The sequence below is a fragment of the Microcebus murinus genome, chromosome 2 (genome assembly GCF_040939455.1).
Source record: "Microcebus murinus isolate Inina chromosome 2, M.murinus_Inina_mat1.0, whole genome shotgun sequence".
NCBI classification, from domain to species: domain Eukaryota; kingdom Metazoa; phylum Chordata; class Mammalia; order Primates; family Cheirogaleidae; genus Microcebus; species Microcebus murinus.
In genome coordinates, this window is record NC_134105.1 from 41,148,410 (window position 1) to 41,166,806 (window position 18,397).

The following is an 18,397-nucleotide window of genomic DNA, read 5'->3' on the forward strand; positions in this document are numbered from 1 at the left end:
TATACACTAAACAGGTAACAATGGTTATCACAGGGACAAAGATTGAGATTAACCACAGAGTGATTAAGGGCACTTTTAATTTATCTATAGTATTTGAATATTTTATAATAAAAATGTTACCACTATACTCTTGGAAAGCTGACGGGTAGCACCAAATATAATGGTGATGATGATGATGATAATGATTGTTATTGCTTATAAATTTTTTTTTTAAGCCAAATGTTCTCTGGTCAGCTTGGCTGTAAAAAAAAAAAAAGTAAATGCTACAATCACCACTTGGCTCTATGGTGGGTCAGAAGGGGAAGGAATGGGCCTGACTTCTCACATCAAGCTTGCAATTTCCTGACAATCCAGCCTGCTTCCCTTAGCAACTTAAAACACACAGGGAAGTCATACACTGTGTACTGTGCTGCTAGGGCTAACGAAAGAAGGCTAACCTATGGTGTTCTCCCTCTCAGTTTTCTGGGGAGACAAACCAAATGGATGAGAAACCATGGTCCTGGGCACCAGGATCCATTACTCCATCATTTTAACTACTCTTGCCAAATCCTCACCTCCCTTACGACACTGTCCTTCTACTGCACCGCCCAGTAAAACTCCTGCTCCTTCCATCCCTAGGCTGGAGAACAGTACCCAAATGGGCAAATCAGTATCACTACACACTACACACACTACAATTTCACACACACACACACACACACACACACACACACACACACACGGTGTCCCAAAAGTCACCATACATAGGGAAAATGGGAAATTGTAGCTAAACGTACCTTTATTTACAAAATATTCATTATATAATTTTTCTTTGTATGGAGACTTTTGGGACACCCTGTATATCGGCCAAATACTGAATTGCCAAATGTAAAAATCAATATTCTGCCAAAGTTGAAAGTCAACATCACATCATAGAATAAACTTTTGGGATATAAGAATAAATCTAAAATTTTATCTAAAGAAATTAGAAAAAATTTAGTACTAAAATTTTACAAATTTGACAGTACATGGTAGGAACAATAATTTATCAGCATTGTCAACTATTCGATCACTTCTACATTCATTCTATTGCACATCTGTGATATTAAATAGACAGTCCTTTCAACTGAGATCCATGGAGGTCCAGCAAGGTAGTTTGGCATATTTCATTTTTCTCTAACACTTGCTTTATTCTCTATGTTCTTAATTATGTTTGGATCAAAGATGATTTATTATGGATATTTCTTTTTTTTTGTTTTTTTGGTTTTTTTTGAGACAGAGTCTCGCTTTGTTGCCCAGGCTAGAGTGAGGGGCATGGCGTCAGCCTAGCTCACAGCAACCTCAAACTCCTGGGCTCAAGCAATCCTCCTCCCTCAGCCTCCTGAGTAGCTGGGACTACAGGCATGTGCCACCATGCCCAGCTAATTTTTTCTACATATATTAGTTGGCCAATTAATTTCTTTCTATTTATAGTAGAGAGAGGGTCTCGCTCTTGCTCAGGCTGGTTTCAAACTCCTGACCTCGAGCAATCTGCCCGCCTTGGCCTCCTAGAGTGCTAGGATTACAGGCGTGAGCCACCACACCCGGCTATTAATGGATATTTCTACATAAGATTTTGGAGTTTTTCTCCTTGTGAAATTCTGAGGTAGCAAAGTTGACACCCTGTTTTTCATTCATCTTAACAAGATATGAAGAATTTCTAAACAGGAGGTTTTTTTTCATACACTCACAGTTTGCAAGAAGGTATGGGCAAGATCCTTTTCAAAGGGCACTATCTCCCTGCAGTGTATATATTCTCATCAGCTTGTTCTCATGGATGTAACAGGCATATAAAAACTTTAGTTAATCCATCACATTCTCTCTCATATATTACACTCTCATGACACATCATTTGTTTACACATCCCTCCCTCCCCACAAGACTGGGTCCTAGTGGGAAGGCATTGGTTCTAACATTTTTACTCCAATACCCAGTCCGCAGCCTGCCAGACCAGGAATGAAGCAAAAAGTAGTGCAATAAAGAATAGTGGAAACAGGCGGGGGAGAGCGCTGATATGTCAGTTGAGACATCTCAATCAATTTTTCTCTCTCCTACCAGAGGAAGTGGTTCTGAATTCCAGGAATGACTCCTACCAGATAAGATTTTTAAAAACTTATACCAGTGTACTACACCATCTCAAATAACCAGTTGAAATTGTTTTATTTATATACATTTTGCCTCATTCTGAAAAGGATGTGAAACAGTAACTGACATATTCTAAAATTATTTCCAGATTCCTAAGCTTGTGAGGTTCTTAAGTTCAAAAAGAAGCTGGTGGTTGCACAGAAGTATTTTGCGTGTCATCCTCATCCTCCCCTAGCCATCCTAGGTCACAGCAAGGGCCACCACCTAGCAGGTTGAAAAGAATGGAACAAAGAAGTATTCTGAGAGTGGAAAGAGTAACTATAACTCTCAAAAATACACAAAAGTCTCATGAAAACAAAGCTCTTCTCTCTAAATGGCATTTTGAGTACAGTCTTAAGTTTCATTGATAAAATCTTGAATTAATCAAATAAGACAAGTTATATATATATACACACCAAGGCAATTTTAACTCTGCCAAATTCTGACATAAGGTAATGCCCAAATGATATCTTACCTGTATGATGGGAAAAGGAAGATAGTTCATGTTGTTAACAAAATACAGGAGGCTATAGGTATAGCCCATAAATGCTCCAGCCAGTAGGAAAAAAAGATGATACTCATTTAAGCAGTTTTGTGCAGCAGGGCTGTCTAAGCTGAAGGGGAAAAGTATTAATACAATAGTCAGAGACATATATCACTGTTTTAGGTTCAATATTAACTGAAGGCCAAGCTCTGACTTAATCACTTAAGAAATGTCCCAAATTCTAACAAGATGGCTCGTTTTACTTAAGCATGAGCAAGAATAATAAAACTCTTTTCCCTGAAGTATGAGAATCTGACCTTTAGTTAATTCTAGCTCTGTTCCTCTGGAAATCTGATAAGGGTAAGAATGTCTACCATGATAGCAAGCAATGTTGCTTACAAGTTGGGAAGCTGCATCTGAACTGAGAGAACTATAAATAAATTTTATACACCTGACAACTTTGTGCTTCTCTCTGTGTTGTCTCTTATAACTGGGTATTGCTTCATGGGGACACTAGATGCTATGCTCATAAAGTTGCTATAATAGATACTAGATCCTGTGGGAAACAAGGCCTTTAAACCAGGGAGCCCCATGTATGTCTGTTGTTCATGTCTTCTCCTTGTACCTGAGCTGTATCACAGGCAAGAAGATAACTCCCATTTGGCTGTGGGGCCTATCACCTGTTTGAACTAATTCAAGGACTCCTACTGAAGAACTCCTGATGCTTCCCAGCTGACAAGCTGTGGTTGTAAGTTCTGAATATTTATTTAAATCCAAAAGGCTCCCCTGGTGGACACTACCATAAGCTACTACCCTATCATCTTTATCTTACAATATCTTTTAATTGTAAGCAAAAGATCTTTTCTATTTGGTGAACATCAAGCTTTTAAACTCTGAGAGTTTCCTGAATCTCTATAATCCATCAAATATCTGGGGGTGTATAGAACCAACACATAATTTAGTAGAAGTCAATTTTTCATAAATGAGTACAGTTTGTGGCCTGCCCCACCATCTCTGTCCATGAGAGTGAGACCCTGAGTTATAAGATGATGAAAAGAGATTAGTTTTGCTAAAGACTTTGTGAGATCATCAGTAAATGTATTTATAATAGACACTAACTGCTTTAACAACTTGTGGCTTACTGCTGCCTTTTACTCCCTGGAACTTCACTGCTACCTCCACTAAGGAGAGAGGTTCAAAAAAATTCAAGTCATCAAAAAAACTCATCTATTCTTTATTCATAGTAGTCCTGTATTCACAGATGTCCTTTATCACTTAATGTTTATCAACAGGACAACTTTCACTAAAAAAAAAACTTATTACATTAGGGAAAAATACACCTTATATAATAGTACCTGGGGGCCAAAAAGAAATCAAGTATTCAGTAATAATCATGTAACACTGTTTAAAGTTAGTAGAAAATAGAGAACTTAAAATCACTTCAGTATACTTTACTTTTTTTAAGATATGAGGTCTTGTTAGGCTAACCAGGATGAAGTGCAGTGGCTATTCACAGGCACAATCATTGCACACTAAGGCCTCACATTCCTGGGCTCAAGGGATCCTCTCGCCTCAGCCTCCTGAGTAGCTGGGACTATAGGCACCCACCACTGCACCTGGCTTCTAGTAATATTTTTCAATTTTTAAAGTCAGAACATAAAATTGCAATTTATATCAATGCCATGTGTTCAAGACTGTATAAGATTTCTTCTTCCTGTTACACCCATCTGTGTCCTTGTCTTAATTTCTCTATTGGTCTTAACTCTCAAGGAGCTTACAGTCTATGTTTGAATCACTCTCATAAATCCAACAGCACCTAGCATAGCACCTTGCACATAACAAATGGCTTTTAAAGACTGCTGAATTCAACACAAAACATCAAAAGACCTGATGTATGTAAAAAAGAACCTTTTGTACAAATCTAGAAATCAATGAATGTCCATAAAGTATTAACCTATATAGGTTAACTATGACTTAGTAACTAAATAAGGTTCTTTAGGAAAAAAAAAATATTTAATATTACCTCTCAGTACTAGTGCAGGGAACCACAAGAAAACTGTACTGGCCCTTGGTTATCACTGCAGCACACCAAGCCATCACCATTCCCATTGCAGCATGAACAAATGAGTGCATGAGTTGCTGAGGATGAATGATCTTCCCTATCAGTGCTAGTCTGGAGCAGGGGATGCAAGGCACAACTGCAAAGAAATACATGACTGTAGCTTTATAACCTGCAGCATATGAAGTCAGACAATCTAAACTATATTCCCTCCCATCCTTGCACAAATACTACAAAGGCAAGAAGAACCCAGAATACAATACAGAAAAATTCCAAGTTCAAAAAAATTCAGAAAATATAAAGAAATGCATATACAAAGAAAATACAAAGAAATGCATACACAAAAAAGAAAAGCCAAAGAATGCGGAGCGTGGAAATTTAAGGACAGCATGATTAACATTTTTTCATTTTTTTTTAATTAAAATTTCCTGATAGCTCAAATAGTGTCTACCCTGGCACTGTGCTAAGTGCCATGAAAGAATAATGATTTTTAAAAGATAGCTCCTGCCATCCATGCAGCATGTTATCTTTATTTTAGCATTTGAAACTGTCAATATATAATCCATCTGTGAAAAATAAACCACAAAGTAAATATTGACAATACTAAATGCTAAGATAAATGCTTTTAAGGGGATTTTTAATAATGCCCCTCTGAAAACCCAAAAATGTTTTCTAGAAGTGAGCTGGGGCAGGCAAGTATTGATAAGAGGTGAGGAATGTTTTATCTTTGAAAACAGCTGGCCCAGGGTTCCCTGACCTATCTGTATAGGTATTCCTCTTTTATAATACTCAAAGTAAAGAGATGGGAGGTAGATAATAAATGTGAAAAGACAGGGCTTAGGTGCTCTACACTTTGGGGAAGAGGCTGTTATCACCTCTCCCCACTAACCAGAAATGCTCACTTATAATACTCTGAATATACCAAACCTTCTCATGGCATCAAACATTTTTATATGCTATATCTTCTTTCTGGAACATCATTTTCCTTCTTTGTCTACTTAGTACAACTCATCCTCCAAGACTTGGTTGAAGCATCATCTCCTCTAGGAAGTCCCCCTTGCTGGGTTAAGTGGTACTCCTATACACTCCCATTCTATCCAGTGTATTGTCATTGAATATGTTTAATTTTACTGTCTCCCCATTAATTATGATCCCCTGGAGAAAGCTGGGACCATATCATTTATCTCTTATGCTACACAATGCATAGCAAATACTAAATGCATAAACAATGCTGTTGAAAGAATGAGCCAAAGCGACTGGGTAGACTTTCAGAATGATTGGCTGGAGAGCCTTTATGGGCATATCTACACACAGAAGATAATTAATACAGGTACTTGGGAGAGTGCGATCAGAACACTGCAAGTGTGGCCATAAGTTCTGAATAGAGTTTGAATGGAAATAGAGACTCATCAGCCAATAGTGAAGAATTAGGAGAGCAAAGGAAAAGGATTATGTACTATAACATCCAAAATTGGGATTTGAAATTTTACACCATATTTTGCAAGGAAGTACTGAAGAGCTAAAAAGGGTAATGATACTACAGTAAAAAAAAAAAAAGTGTGAGAAAAAGCTTCTTATTATATGTTAAGGACAGTCTCAAGGACTCTAAAACAGCAGGAAGAAGAAGAGAAATTGAGTAAAATAAAAAGTTTTGGAATCTAAAAGATGATTCTCCCAAGGTAAAACAGTATTTTTAAGGATTTTTTTTTTTTTTGGGAAAAAACCTAGACTTTATTTGAAAACGACCTTAGAAATCACCTGGTCTTCCCTATAAAGGAATTATTTGTATAATACATCTGCTAAATCATAGCTTTAATATCAACTATGAACTATTAAAAGGTCTAAAATTTTTATTATGGTCAAATGTACAATAAAATTTACCATTTAAAGCATTTTAAAGTAGACAGTTCTGTATATACATTCACATTATTGTGCAACCATCACCACCAACTATCTCCCAAATGTTTCCATCTTCCCCAACTGCAACTCTACCTATTAAACAATTCTCCATTTCCCTCTTCCCCCATCCCTTAGTAATCACCGTTTTACTTTTTGTCTCTATGAATCTGACTACTCTAAGTACCTCACATAAGTGATATCACATAATATTTGTCCTAAAAGATCTAAATATATTTTAAACACAGAAAAACTAGTACCCAAAAAGATTTTAAGGTACGACATTCAAAGCACATGATTCTGTATACACAGTCACATATAAAATGCATTGAATCTGCCCTTAGTTAAACAAATTCATATATTTCTAAGATGGTTGAAAACTCACCTGTATAGAATTCCACATTGAAAATACTTATTATTATTATTACCACTGACAGCAGCAGGAGGTAGAAGATTACATAGGAACTATACAGATCATTGAAAAAATCTAAAAAGAGACAAGAGACAGAAGAGAGATGAATTAGGGAAGTTAGTCAAGTAGTCATGTTCAGCGTACTGCAATATAAAAAGGGTCTGAACCACAACTATAATTTTAAAAGTTATCTTTTCTACAAGAATTTAATTGTAAACTGCTGACAGGTTCAATGGGATATCAACTCAAGAACTACTGTGTGAGTTATTTGGACCTGGCTTTGGGTACTTTAAAATTAAGAATTTCTCTTAAATGACCCAGTTAACATACAATGAAATACTACCATATGTAAATATTTCATCATGTGAAACAGAACACCCATATTTAGCATTAAGCCAACAAAGTTTCTTTTTAAAGTGTAAGCAGTATTTTTCAGATATCTTCTTGATATATGCAACTAGCTCCTATAGCTAAAATTAAAGTATACCATTTAATAACATTTTTGGAAATAGCATAATACATAAATCATCTAAATGAGCTGAACTAAAAAAACCAAAAAACCTATTATTTTAGGCAACATCTGTCTCTTTTTTATTTTTTTAATTCTAGTGTGGTGCAGTGAAAAAATATAGGCTTGAAAGTCGGAGACCAATGTTCAAATCCTAGATTATTTAATCTGAATTTTAGTTTCCTCATTTATAAAGTAGAAATAACAGCTCTTTATTATAGAGTTATAAGGAGGATAAGAGGTAATATATTAATACATATGGTGCTTAGCATGGTGTCTGTTACATAGTAAATGGACAATAATGGTTATTATTAACATAAAACAATAGTTATATTTTAATGAATTTAGTAATTTTTTTTTCTTTTGAGACAAGGTCTCACTCTGTCACCCAAGCTGGAATGCAGTGGTATGATATGCCCATGCCTCAGCCTCCTAAAAAGGTGGGACTACAGGCTCATGTCATCACACTCGACTAATTTTTTTTTCTTTTTTAGAGATGGGCTCTCTCTATGTTGCCCAGGCTGGTCTCAAATTCCTAGGCTCAAGCAATCCTCCCGTCTCAGCCTCTCAAAGTGGTGGGATTACAGGCGTGGGCTGCCATACCTGGCCTGGTTTAGGTTATGAAGGAAATGCCTTAAAATGATCTCAAAGCAAATGTTTTTGAGTTGCCAACACAGGCAGTAATTAAAAATAAATTTTTTGAAACATAATGTAATTTTTATGTTAAGAAGTAGGTCCTGTAAATTTGTTTTCCCCAATTGAACATCACTTACCTGACAGCCACTGTATAGGATGAAATAAATCAATGCTGCTGAAGATTATAAATACTGTGGTACAAATGGGTAGAAGCAGCACTGACCAAACAATACTTGCAACTATCCTCCAGCCCAAAACCTATAATTTAAAAAAAAATCTCACAATCATTAAGTCTGTTAAATTATTTCAGTTATGCAAATTCTATCTTTTCACACAGGATGTTAATCACTAATATTAATAACCCAATCATAGTACACAACCCAAATGGTTACTGCTATTAATAACACTACATACCACTACAGAATCTTATAATATCAGTGAACTGATGTTTGCATTAGTCCCGAGTCAAGTACAACATTAAATATCACACTTTGGGGGGAAGGGTGAGACTGCCTTATTTAGTTTTATAACTATATTTTACAGCACCTACTACTCATCTCCCTAGGCTTAACTGACATTTATATTAATATCTAAAGGCTGGTCTGTAATCCCAGTGTTTTAGGAGGCCAAAGTTGGGATGATTGCTTGAGGCCAGGAATGTGAGACCAGCCTGGGCAATATAGTGAGACCCTGTCTCTACTAAAAATAAAAAAGTTAACCAGGCGTGGTGTGGTGGTGCTGGCCTGCAATCCTAGCTACTTGGGAGGCTAAGGTGGGAGCATCACTCGAGCACAGTTCAAGGTTCCAGCCTGGGCAATATACCCTGTCTCAAAATAAATAAATAAAGGCTGTATACATTTTATGGGAGCCATCTGTATATTGTAATTTTATTTACAATTATTATATATGTGCTCCTCCTTACTGGGCATTGTACATTGCATTCATGTCTGAATCGCCAGTGTCTATCATGTAGGAGGCAAAATATTTACTGTTGAATAAGTAAAAATACAAGGAAAAATACTGAGAAGTTTTAAGCTCGAAAGTAACAATCGAATTTATGTCCTAGAAGGTAAAACATACTTGTGTTTACTTTAATGTGGCTATAAGAAGATGGATCAGAAAGGACTAGAACCAGGCAGGAGACAAAGTAGTTAGGAGTAGTCCACCGCCAACAAAGACAAAAGCCCAAGCCAAAGATTATAGTCAATGTCTAAACAAAGGTCATGGCAACTGGAAAGGAAAAAGGAAAAGACTGCAGCCACATTTGTGAGGTAGAACCTATCGGTCTTCGTGATTAATAATATAGGTGGTAAAGAATAGATAAGAGTTAACCCAAAAGTTTTTGGTCTGGGACACAGAGGAGATGACAGTACTGTGGGATAGAAGCACTATTCCAAAAGGAATCTTACTGCTCTCTAACTTTGCCCTCCACAGAACGGATGCAGTACTGTTAATTCAACAACTTCAAGGAGGAAGTACTCCCTCAGCTCAGTCCCACAGTGCATACCTAACTCTAACTTACAAAGAACACCTGCCCTGCTTGCCAGGTCTCCAACCGCAGCCTCTGCTAAAGCCACGCCACATCTTCCAAGTTCTGGACAGTCTCACAGAATCAAGTAACTTATTTTGCACCTGCTTATTTTACACTACTGTGTAAATCTCCCCACTCCCTGCCCCTTTCTATTCAGCCCATTCCGCTGACTCCGACCAGCTTCCACTCGGGACTCCTCTCCCACCCCAAAAGCAGCCTTCACTCAGGCCGCCCCCGACCCGCCCAGCAGTCCCCCAGGTGGTGCCCTCCGCACACTACCCTCGGCCGGCCCCTCCCCTCCCAGCGCGCACGCGCGGTCACAGCCCGTCCGTCCAGCCCGAGCCCAGCAGCGCGCGCCACAGTGCGCGCCGCACTCACGCGCCACAGTATGTCCCGCGACCTGCCGGCGCAGGGCCCACTCAGAACTGTGGCCATGGAGATGGCGGCCCCTACTCTGAGCGGTGCGGGAGACAGCGTGCCCGCCCGCCACCGCGGTTCAAAGGGAGGAAGGCCCCAGGAGGACCCTGTTGGGGCTGGCTTAAGCGCTGCCTGAACGAAGGTCGGCCCGGGCCCCAGCTCTTCCCTTCGAGACTGCGTCTGGACAAGCTCAAAGGGCCAGAACGGCCCCGCAAACACGTCCCCCAGAGGGGGCTGTGAGCCCAGAAACCGCCCTCTGGAGTCCAAAAGATATTTGGGAAGCAGGGCCCAGCGGGACGACAGGGGTGGGCACTGCATGCTGGGAACTGTGGTCTCCAGGGCCCTCTGGAGGAGGAGGCGGAGCGTTGCATTCTGGGAATCGGCGTTCTAGAGTACGGCATGCTGGGAGTCGTAGTCTTCTGTAGAGCCAGTGCAAGCCACGGTATGGATTGATTGGCATTCTGCAGTGAGGATGATCAGACAAAGTGCTTTGCCTTCATTTCTCCCAATTACTTTGTCAACCTAAAAGTGCCTAAAAGTGAAATCAAAGGATGTTGTGGCTCTCTCCGCAATAAATACTCAGTAATTTTACTGAAATCAAAAAATCTCTCTAGGCCGGGCGCTGTGGCTCACGCCTGTAATCCTAGCTCTTGGGAGGCCGAGGCGGGCGGATTGCTCAAGGTCAGGAGTTCAAAACCAGCCTGAGCAAGAGCGAGACCCCGTCTCTACTATAAATAGAAAGAAATTAATTGGCCAACTGATATATATATAAAAAATTAGCCGGGCATGGTGGCACATGCCTGTAGTCCCAGCTACGTGGGAGGCTGAGGCAGGAGGATTGCTTGAGCCCAGGAGTTTGAGGTTGCTGTGAGCTAGGCTGACGCCACGGCACTCACTCTAGCCTGGATAACAAAGCGAGACTCTGTCTCAAAAAAAAAAAAAAAAAAAAAAAAAAAATCTCTCTAGAGATGCATTTGGTTTCATGTGCTCTGGTTTCTAGTTCCAGCGCTGCCATTTGCTAAGTGGAATACCTTGACCTTCTCTGAGCCTCAGTTTCTTCACCTGTAAAATAAGGATGAAAATAAAAATGTCCTGGAGATGTTGTGAGGCTGTGAATAATATGCTGTACAAATAGTGATTATCATTGATTTCTGTAAGTAAAAAGAAAGGCCTTTCACGAACCCAAGTCTTACCTAATGAAGTCTTCACTGATTGCTTTATAGTTCAGTGAGATCCCTGGATACATACTGCTAACACGTTTTTATACTCAATTACATGCCATGGTCAACACTCAATACTCTAGAAAGAGAGAGAGTTTCATTGATTTACTGACTTACTGACTCTGAAGAAACTCATAGGTTGGTGAGAGAAATTGAGATCACATATACTGCTCTGTAATGTTTGCTAATAATGGCTTCCTGAGTTGCTTTAAGATTATAGCATATCCACTTCCAAACCATGTTAATATCGATCATGTCTAAAGCACTGCAGGACATACTGGGAATACAACTGGTAGATCAAGTCTCTGCCAAGAAGTAACCTTCTATTTGATAGTGAAGGAACATTATAAAGAATCAGTCCAAATGAGTATTCATAGGCACATCTCAGGTTACATCACAGGAATTTGTTTTCCTGTGGTAGAGACTACTAGTTTTCTATCTCAGCATCTGTTCTCTCCTCCTTTCTTAGTAATAGAATCCCCAATTTTTAAATGGGCACACAGTTACATTTCTCGGCCTCCCTTGCAACTAGGTGTGGCCAGGCAACTGAGTTCAGTCTAATAAAATACAAAGAATTGCATGGTAGCTTCCCAGAAACCCCCTGAAAAAAGAACTAGTGCATGGTGTTTGCCTCTCCTTAATCCCTTCCTCCATTCAGCTGCCTGAATTTTGGATGTGTTGGCTGGAGCCACCATATTAGACCACAGAAAGAAGGTGACAGTACAGGAAAATGAAGTACTGAGCTTAAAGGAGACATGTTTATTTAGAGCAATCATATCAGTCCTGGATTAGCTGCCTTTACCTCCTGACTTCATTTATACAAGACAGACAAATTATTTATTGTTTAAGCCACTTCTATTTTTATAGTACCAATTACACTCTTAACCCTTTGCACTCAGATGTCAAGTGTGACTCGACACGGTTAGCAAAAATTATAGAGATTAAAATTACTCTTTGAATGTATCAATAATTTGAAATATAAAAAAATCCAAATAAATAAGTTTGTATGAAAACAAACCAGTTTTTTATTCTACTGCCGAGCTTTGTAAAATTTGGGGTATTTAAAAAATCAAATTCCAAATAGAATAAAGGAATCGAGAAAAAAAGCAAGCATGCAGCTTCTACAGAGCTCTTCAATGGTTTATAAAAGAAAAAAAAAGAATAAATAATATATTTAAAAGAAAAAACGAGAAAAAAGCAAGCGAGTGCAAAGGGTTAAATCATCTTGTGTATTTGTTTACTTCTTGTTGTTGTTTTTGTTTGTTTTTTGAAACAGAGTCTCACTTTGTTGCCCAGGCTAGAGTGAGTGCCATGGCGTGAGACAGCAACCTCAAACTCCTGGGCTCAAGCAATCTTCCTGTCTCAGCCTCCCGAGTAGCTGGGACTACAGGCATGCGCCACCATGCCTGGCTAATTTTTTCTATATATATTTTTCTATATATATTAGTTGGCCAATTAATTTCTTTCTATTTATAGTAGAGACAGGGTCTCCCTCTTGCTCAGGCTGATTTTGAACTCCTGACCTTGAGCAATCCTCCTGCCTTGGCTTCCCAGAGTGCTTGGATTACAGGTGTGAGCCACCGTGCCCGGCCTTGTTTACTTCTTATTGTCTGACTTCCCACTAGTGCACAAGCTTCACAAGGGTAGGGAGCCATCATTTTCCTAAATTTTTCATTTTAAACCCTTCACTTATTGTACAGTCTTTAATAATTTATTGCCTGAAAAATATAAGTGGTAATGGTAGCAAATAACCCTTCTTTCTCCTGATCTATAATCTGTTCAGTTTCAAATTCAGTCCTTCCAAGAGAAAAGGCTGCTAACTCTTGATAAAATATGATTAGCTATTTGCAAAGGCAAAATAAAAGACATTTATTTTGAAAGACAACCCCTTGAACATCCAAAGTCTCTTGTGCAACAGTATTTTTTGGTGAGACGTGGTGAATCAAGAAAAAAATAAATTTAAAACACATAGATGATATTTCCTGTGGGGCACGGAGAACATGTGTGTTAGGATAAACCTGAACCATTATTATTTTTTACCAAACTCCAAGCCTTGGGGAAGAATTTGAAATGTTCAGCAAATTGAAAAGAGGGCTCAGGCTCCTCCTCCTTCCTTCGATGCCCCCTCTCTGGAGCAAGGCTGTGCTCCTTGTTGGCTGTTAGGTGGGGCTGTCATCTGCTGCCTGCTTCTTAGGGATCCGATCACAGAGAAATGATCAATGAAGAGAGATGGAGATCCAGGAAGGAAAACCCACATAGTGTGTAACCCTGTCTTCAAAAATGATTTTTCCCTCTTTTAAACATGGCTTAGGTTGTTTACAGAAACTGACTTAAACCTCTGCCAATGACACAGGTGGTAAAATGAAATCTATAGGTAAAGGTGAGGCTCCATGGTGCCTCATCCCCAAGTATAAGAGGAAGATGCAGGATCAAAGGCTTTTCACAGGAATAATTAAATGCCTGCAAGGCGACAGGTAAAGGCTTTGGAGTTAGATAAATGCAGATTTGGATCCTAGCCCCCTGCTTAATAGCAGGTTAGCTTGAGCAAGTAACTCAACATCTTAGTGCATCAGGTTACTCAACTGTCAAAAGGGGATAATCTTTATTTCTATCAACCTATCTAAAATTGAGACCCCTTACTCACCTTTCAAGTAACGTGATAGTCGTTAATACTGTTCACTGAGGTTTTGCAGCTCTCTGCCGTCTAGGTACATGATAGGATTGCACTTGACAGCCCCCTTTGAAGTTAAGTATAGCCACATGACAGCTCTAGCCAAGGATTTGTGAGCAGAAGTGACCTGTGTCATTGTTTTTTTAGATGGAAGGTTTATATTTATTTATGTTTTGGCAGTAGATTTACAATAGATTACCAGGTGAAAAAGGGCATAAGCAACAACTACAACTGTCAGGATTGACAAGTTGAGATGGAAGATATCTGATAAGAGAGATTTTACCCTTCTTGGTATCTAAGACACCAGCAGGACTGCGGGTCCTTCCCGTTGCATTATACATAATGTCCAACACAGGGCTGGGTTAGAAAAGAAACATGGACCTCGGAGTGCAGAGCTATTAGTTGTACCCTGTCCTCAACATGTGTCATTTTCAACTGGAATTTAATTGCCATTATGAGACCCTCCAGAGCTCTCTTTTCCTCTGGCCCAGTGACCAACAATATTCAAAATAGTGGTTGCTCCATCCCCCTGGGTGCCTGAGTGACTACGATGGACATGGTCTCCTGCCAGCCTGTGAGGAACTTGTAATATTAGCAGGAAATAAAACTTTGTTGTTTTAAGGTGCTGATATTTGGCCAGGCAAGGTGGCTCACACCTGTAATCCAAGCACTCTGGGAGGCGGAGGCGGGCGGATTGCTCAAGGTCAGGAGTTCGAAACCAGCCTGAGCAAGAGTGAGACCCCATCTCTACTATAAATAGAAAGTAATTAATTGGCCAACTAATATATATATAGAAAAAAAAATTAGCTGGGCATGGTGGTACATGCCTGTAGTCCCAGCTACTCGGGAGGCTGAGATAGGAGGATCGCTTGAGCCTAGGAGTTTGAGGTTGCTGTGAGCTAGGCTGACGCCATGGCACTCACTCTAGCCTGGGCAACAAAGTGAGACTCTGTCTCAAAAAAAAAAAAAAAAAAGGTGCTGATATTTTGGAATTGTTTGCTATTTTAGAATAACCTAACCTATCCCACACGATGCCAATGGTAAGCCAAGAAATGCAGTTACCTCAAGAGGATTTGAAAAGTTCTAGAAAACCTTTGTTTTATATTTCACTTTATTAATTCATCCCACCAGCATTTACCAGGCAATGAGTATGGGCCAGGCACCATGCTAGCCCTGCAGGGGAATACACTGGAGCACAGTCCCTCACTCCAGGACCTTCCTGTCTAGTATATAAGGCTCCATCTTTGGATACTCACTCTCCTCAATCATACTTTCAACCAATGCATCTGGTAGAAGTGGTTTTATTAGTTTTTAGTGTATGAGTTATTTTTGGAAAATGGATGAAGGCAGGAAGCATAGGTCTAAGAAACTAAAATTGATCTGCTTACACATCCCTCTCCTCCTCACGATCCCATCATGACTTTTTCTGTCTTCCTGTTTTTGCTTCAGCCAGACTCTCTGCATCTTCAAATTCCATGTCTTCCATGAAGCCCTTCCTGCTGAATCCCTCCTTCTTCTAAAAATCCTGTAATTCTATCACTCATTGGATACATCCTGCCTTGAGTAGCATAGTAGAGAAAGCACAGATTTTGGAGCCAGATAGTCCTGGGTTTAAGTCCTAGTTTTGCCCCTTCCTAACTGAAAAGGCTAAAGACCTTGCTTTGGTTGAACATTAACTATGAATTGGACACTGTAAGTCACATAAATAAATTTAATTGTCACCCTGGCTCTTCAAGATTGATTATATAGCTGGGCACAGTGGCTTGTGCCTGTGATCCTAGCTACTCCAGAGGCTGAGGCAAGAGGTTTGCTTGAGTCCAGGAGTTCAAGGATGCAGGGAGCTTAATCCACCACTGCATTCCAGCCTGGGGAACAGAGGGAGACCCCATCTCTAAAAAAAAAAAATTGATCGTATATATGCTCTTTTACAGAGAAAGCCAAGCTTAGAGAGTCACACTCACTCATATCTATTTGAATATTTCAACTCTTTTATATGAAGAATTTTTCACTGTGTGGTCTATTTTATTTGCTTGCTCTGTCCTTTTTTTCCTTAATATTTACCAATGTTTGTATTTGTATTCTAATTATTTCCTTTATATAACATCTTTAATCTCCTCTATTTAGAGGAGGGGCGATTATTGTCTATTATTTTCCTCTTATGAAAAACATAGAAATTATTTAGTAACTTCTCTCTCCTCCCTTTCTTTTCCTGCAGAGTGAAATTTGAAGAAATATTCTTTTACTCCCAGGTAATAACTATAAGGCAATCAGCAAGCTTTTCTGCTTTAAAAATGCTCTCCCCATTCTCCTTCCTCTGTTTTGAGCTATACTGCATATTCATTTTAAAGGCACATAGCCTTTACAAACTATACCCTCTCCTTTATAAATAATCATTTATTCTTAGTATTATAAGTAAGTATATATTTAGTACTTGCCACCTGCTGCGTCAATGTCTAACAGGCCATTTTGGTTGTCTGAAGCACATTCCCTAGAAGATGCCTCAGAAAGGTCTCATGGAACTATTCCCCATGTTCTTCCATGTTGATGACGTTTTGTCTGTGGCCTTTACATCTGAAAGTCAGTTTGGCTGGATGTAAAATCCTTAGCTCATATTTTCTTTCTTTGGGTATCTTAGATGTTACTATTGTCTTCTCACATAAAGCACTGCTGTCAAAAAGTCTAATGACATTCTAATTTTCTTTCTCTTTTATGAGTGAATTTGCCTTTTAGCCTAGATGCCCAGATATTTTTCTTTTTTTTCTTTAAAAAACATGAATTATACTGGAATATGTCTCAGTGTTGCTCTTCTGTGTTGAATTCCCAAAGTATGAGATGTGCCCTTTCTATACATAGTCTTTTTTCCCCAGGAAATTTTTAATTATAGGGTTATTTTGTGTATATATTATTCTCCTCCTTTATTTATTTTTTATTATTACTTTTTTTTTTTTTTTGAGATAGAATCTTGCTCTGTCATCCTGGGTAGAGTGCAGTGATGTCATTGTAGCTCACTACAACCTCAAACTCCTGGACTCAAGCAGTCCTTCTCCTGCCTCAGCCTCCCGAGTAGCTGGGCCTACAGGCCCATACCACCATGCCCAGCTAATTTTTCTATTTTTAGTAGAGACAGGGTCTTGCTCTTGCTCAGGCTGGTCTCAAACTCCTAAGCTCAAGCAATCCTCCCACCTTGGCCTCCCAGAATGCTAAGATTACAGGTGTGAGCTACCTCACCCAGCACCCCCCCCCCCAGATAATACTGTAAGGGAATAAAAAGTGAAAAGGAGAAAATTTACATCCCAGAATGAATCACAGAGAACTCAAAGAATTTAAGAGAAAGTTACGAATATAGAAAATAGAGAGAGCATGAGGCTGGCAGCCACAGAGCAGTGATCACTGGACTATAAGATCCACAAGAACAGGGAGCTTGTCTGTTTTGTTCACTGTTCTAGCCCCAGTACCTAGAATAGTGGCCAGCACATAGTAAGTGCTCAATATATATTTATTGAGTAAACACATGGGAGGGAATCTTCAGCATTTGACGAGAGATTTGCCACAGTGACCTTAAGCTCATCGCAGCCCGAGTTTGTGTGTGTCTTCATTTGCATGGTCAACCTTTTAAGTCCAAATGTGTCTTTAAAGCTGTCTCAGAACTATGTTGGGACCTGTCTGGGAGAGGACAACAGAAACAGTGGGAAATCAGCAATCCTGACCTGTTAGAAGCTCAGCCTCTCTGATAGTATGCAATTTCAACAAAACATATAAAAAAAAATACCTTTGTTGTATCACTGGTTTCTTTCTTAATTTTTTTTTTTTTTTTTGAGACAGAGTCTCGCTTTGTTGCCCAGGCTAGAGTGAGTGCCGTGGCATTAGCCTAGCTCACAGCAACCTCAGACTCCTGGGCTCAAGAGATCCTCCTGCCTCAGCCTCCCAAGTAGCTGGGACTATAGGCATGTGCCACCATGCCCGGCTAATTTTTTTCTATATATATTAGTTGACCAATTAATTTCTTTCTATTTTATAGTAGAGACGGGGGTCTCGCTCTTGCTCAGGCTGGTTTCGAACTCCTGACCTCCAGCAATCCACCCGCCTTGGCCTCCCAGAGTGCTAGGATTACAGGCGTGAGCCACCGCGCCCAGCCTGGTTTCTTTCTTTAATGTACTCTAGCTGGGAAGTCATTCTCCCTTTAAGAGGCACTCAAAGAGCCTAACAGAATTTTCTAAAATCTGTGTGTCAAATTGGGTTGTAAATGAACATGTTCTTTCAACCCAATGTTCTAACAAGAGGAAAAATCCAGATGTCCATTTTAACCCACACGTCACAGCAGCAGCACATTACATAAGATTCCCAGCAGCCTCCAGCACACTAAAGACAAAACATCAAGCAAAAACCTGAGGTCAAAGTCACAAAATACAGACACACAGACA

General features: G+C 39.5%; 1 protein-coding gene across 1 annotated transcript in view; it reads right to left on the reverse strand.

Annotated features, from left to right (window-relative positions):
• NDC1 (NDC1 transmembrane nucleoporin) overlaps positions 1 to 10,243 on the reverse strand; it is a 52,632-nt gene extending 42,389 nt beyond the window's left edge. The window contains exons 1-5 of the mRNA XM_012776307.3: positions 10,047 to 10,243; positions 8,275 to 8,395; positions 6,967 to 7,068; positions 4,650 to 4,824; positions 2,618 to 2,756 (exon numbers count right to left, since the gene is read on the reverse strand). Coding sequence (XP_012631761.1) covers positions 2,618 to 2,756; positions 4,650 to 4,824; positions 6,967 to 7,068; positions 8,275 to 8,395; positions 10,047 to 10,103 — 594 coding nt within the window. The 5' untranslated portion in view covers positions 10,104 to 10,243. The remainder of the gene's footprint in view (positions 1 to 2,617; positions 2,757 to 4,649; positions 4,825 to 6,966; positions 7,069 to 8,274; positions 8,396 to 10,046) is intronic.
• Positions 10,244 to 18,397: the final 8,154 nt, after the last annotated feature.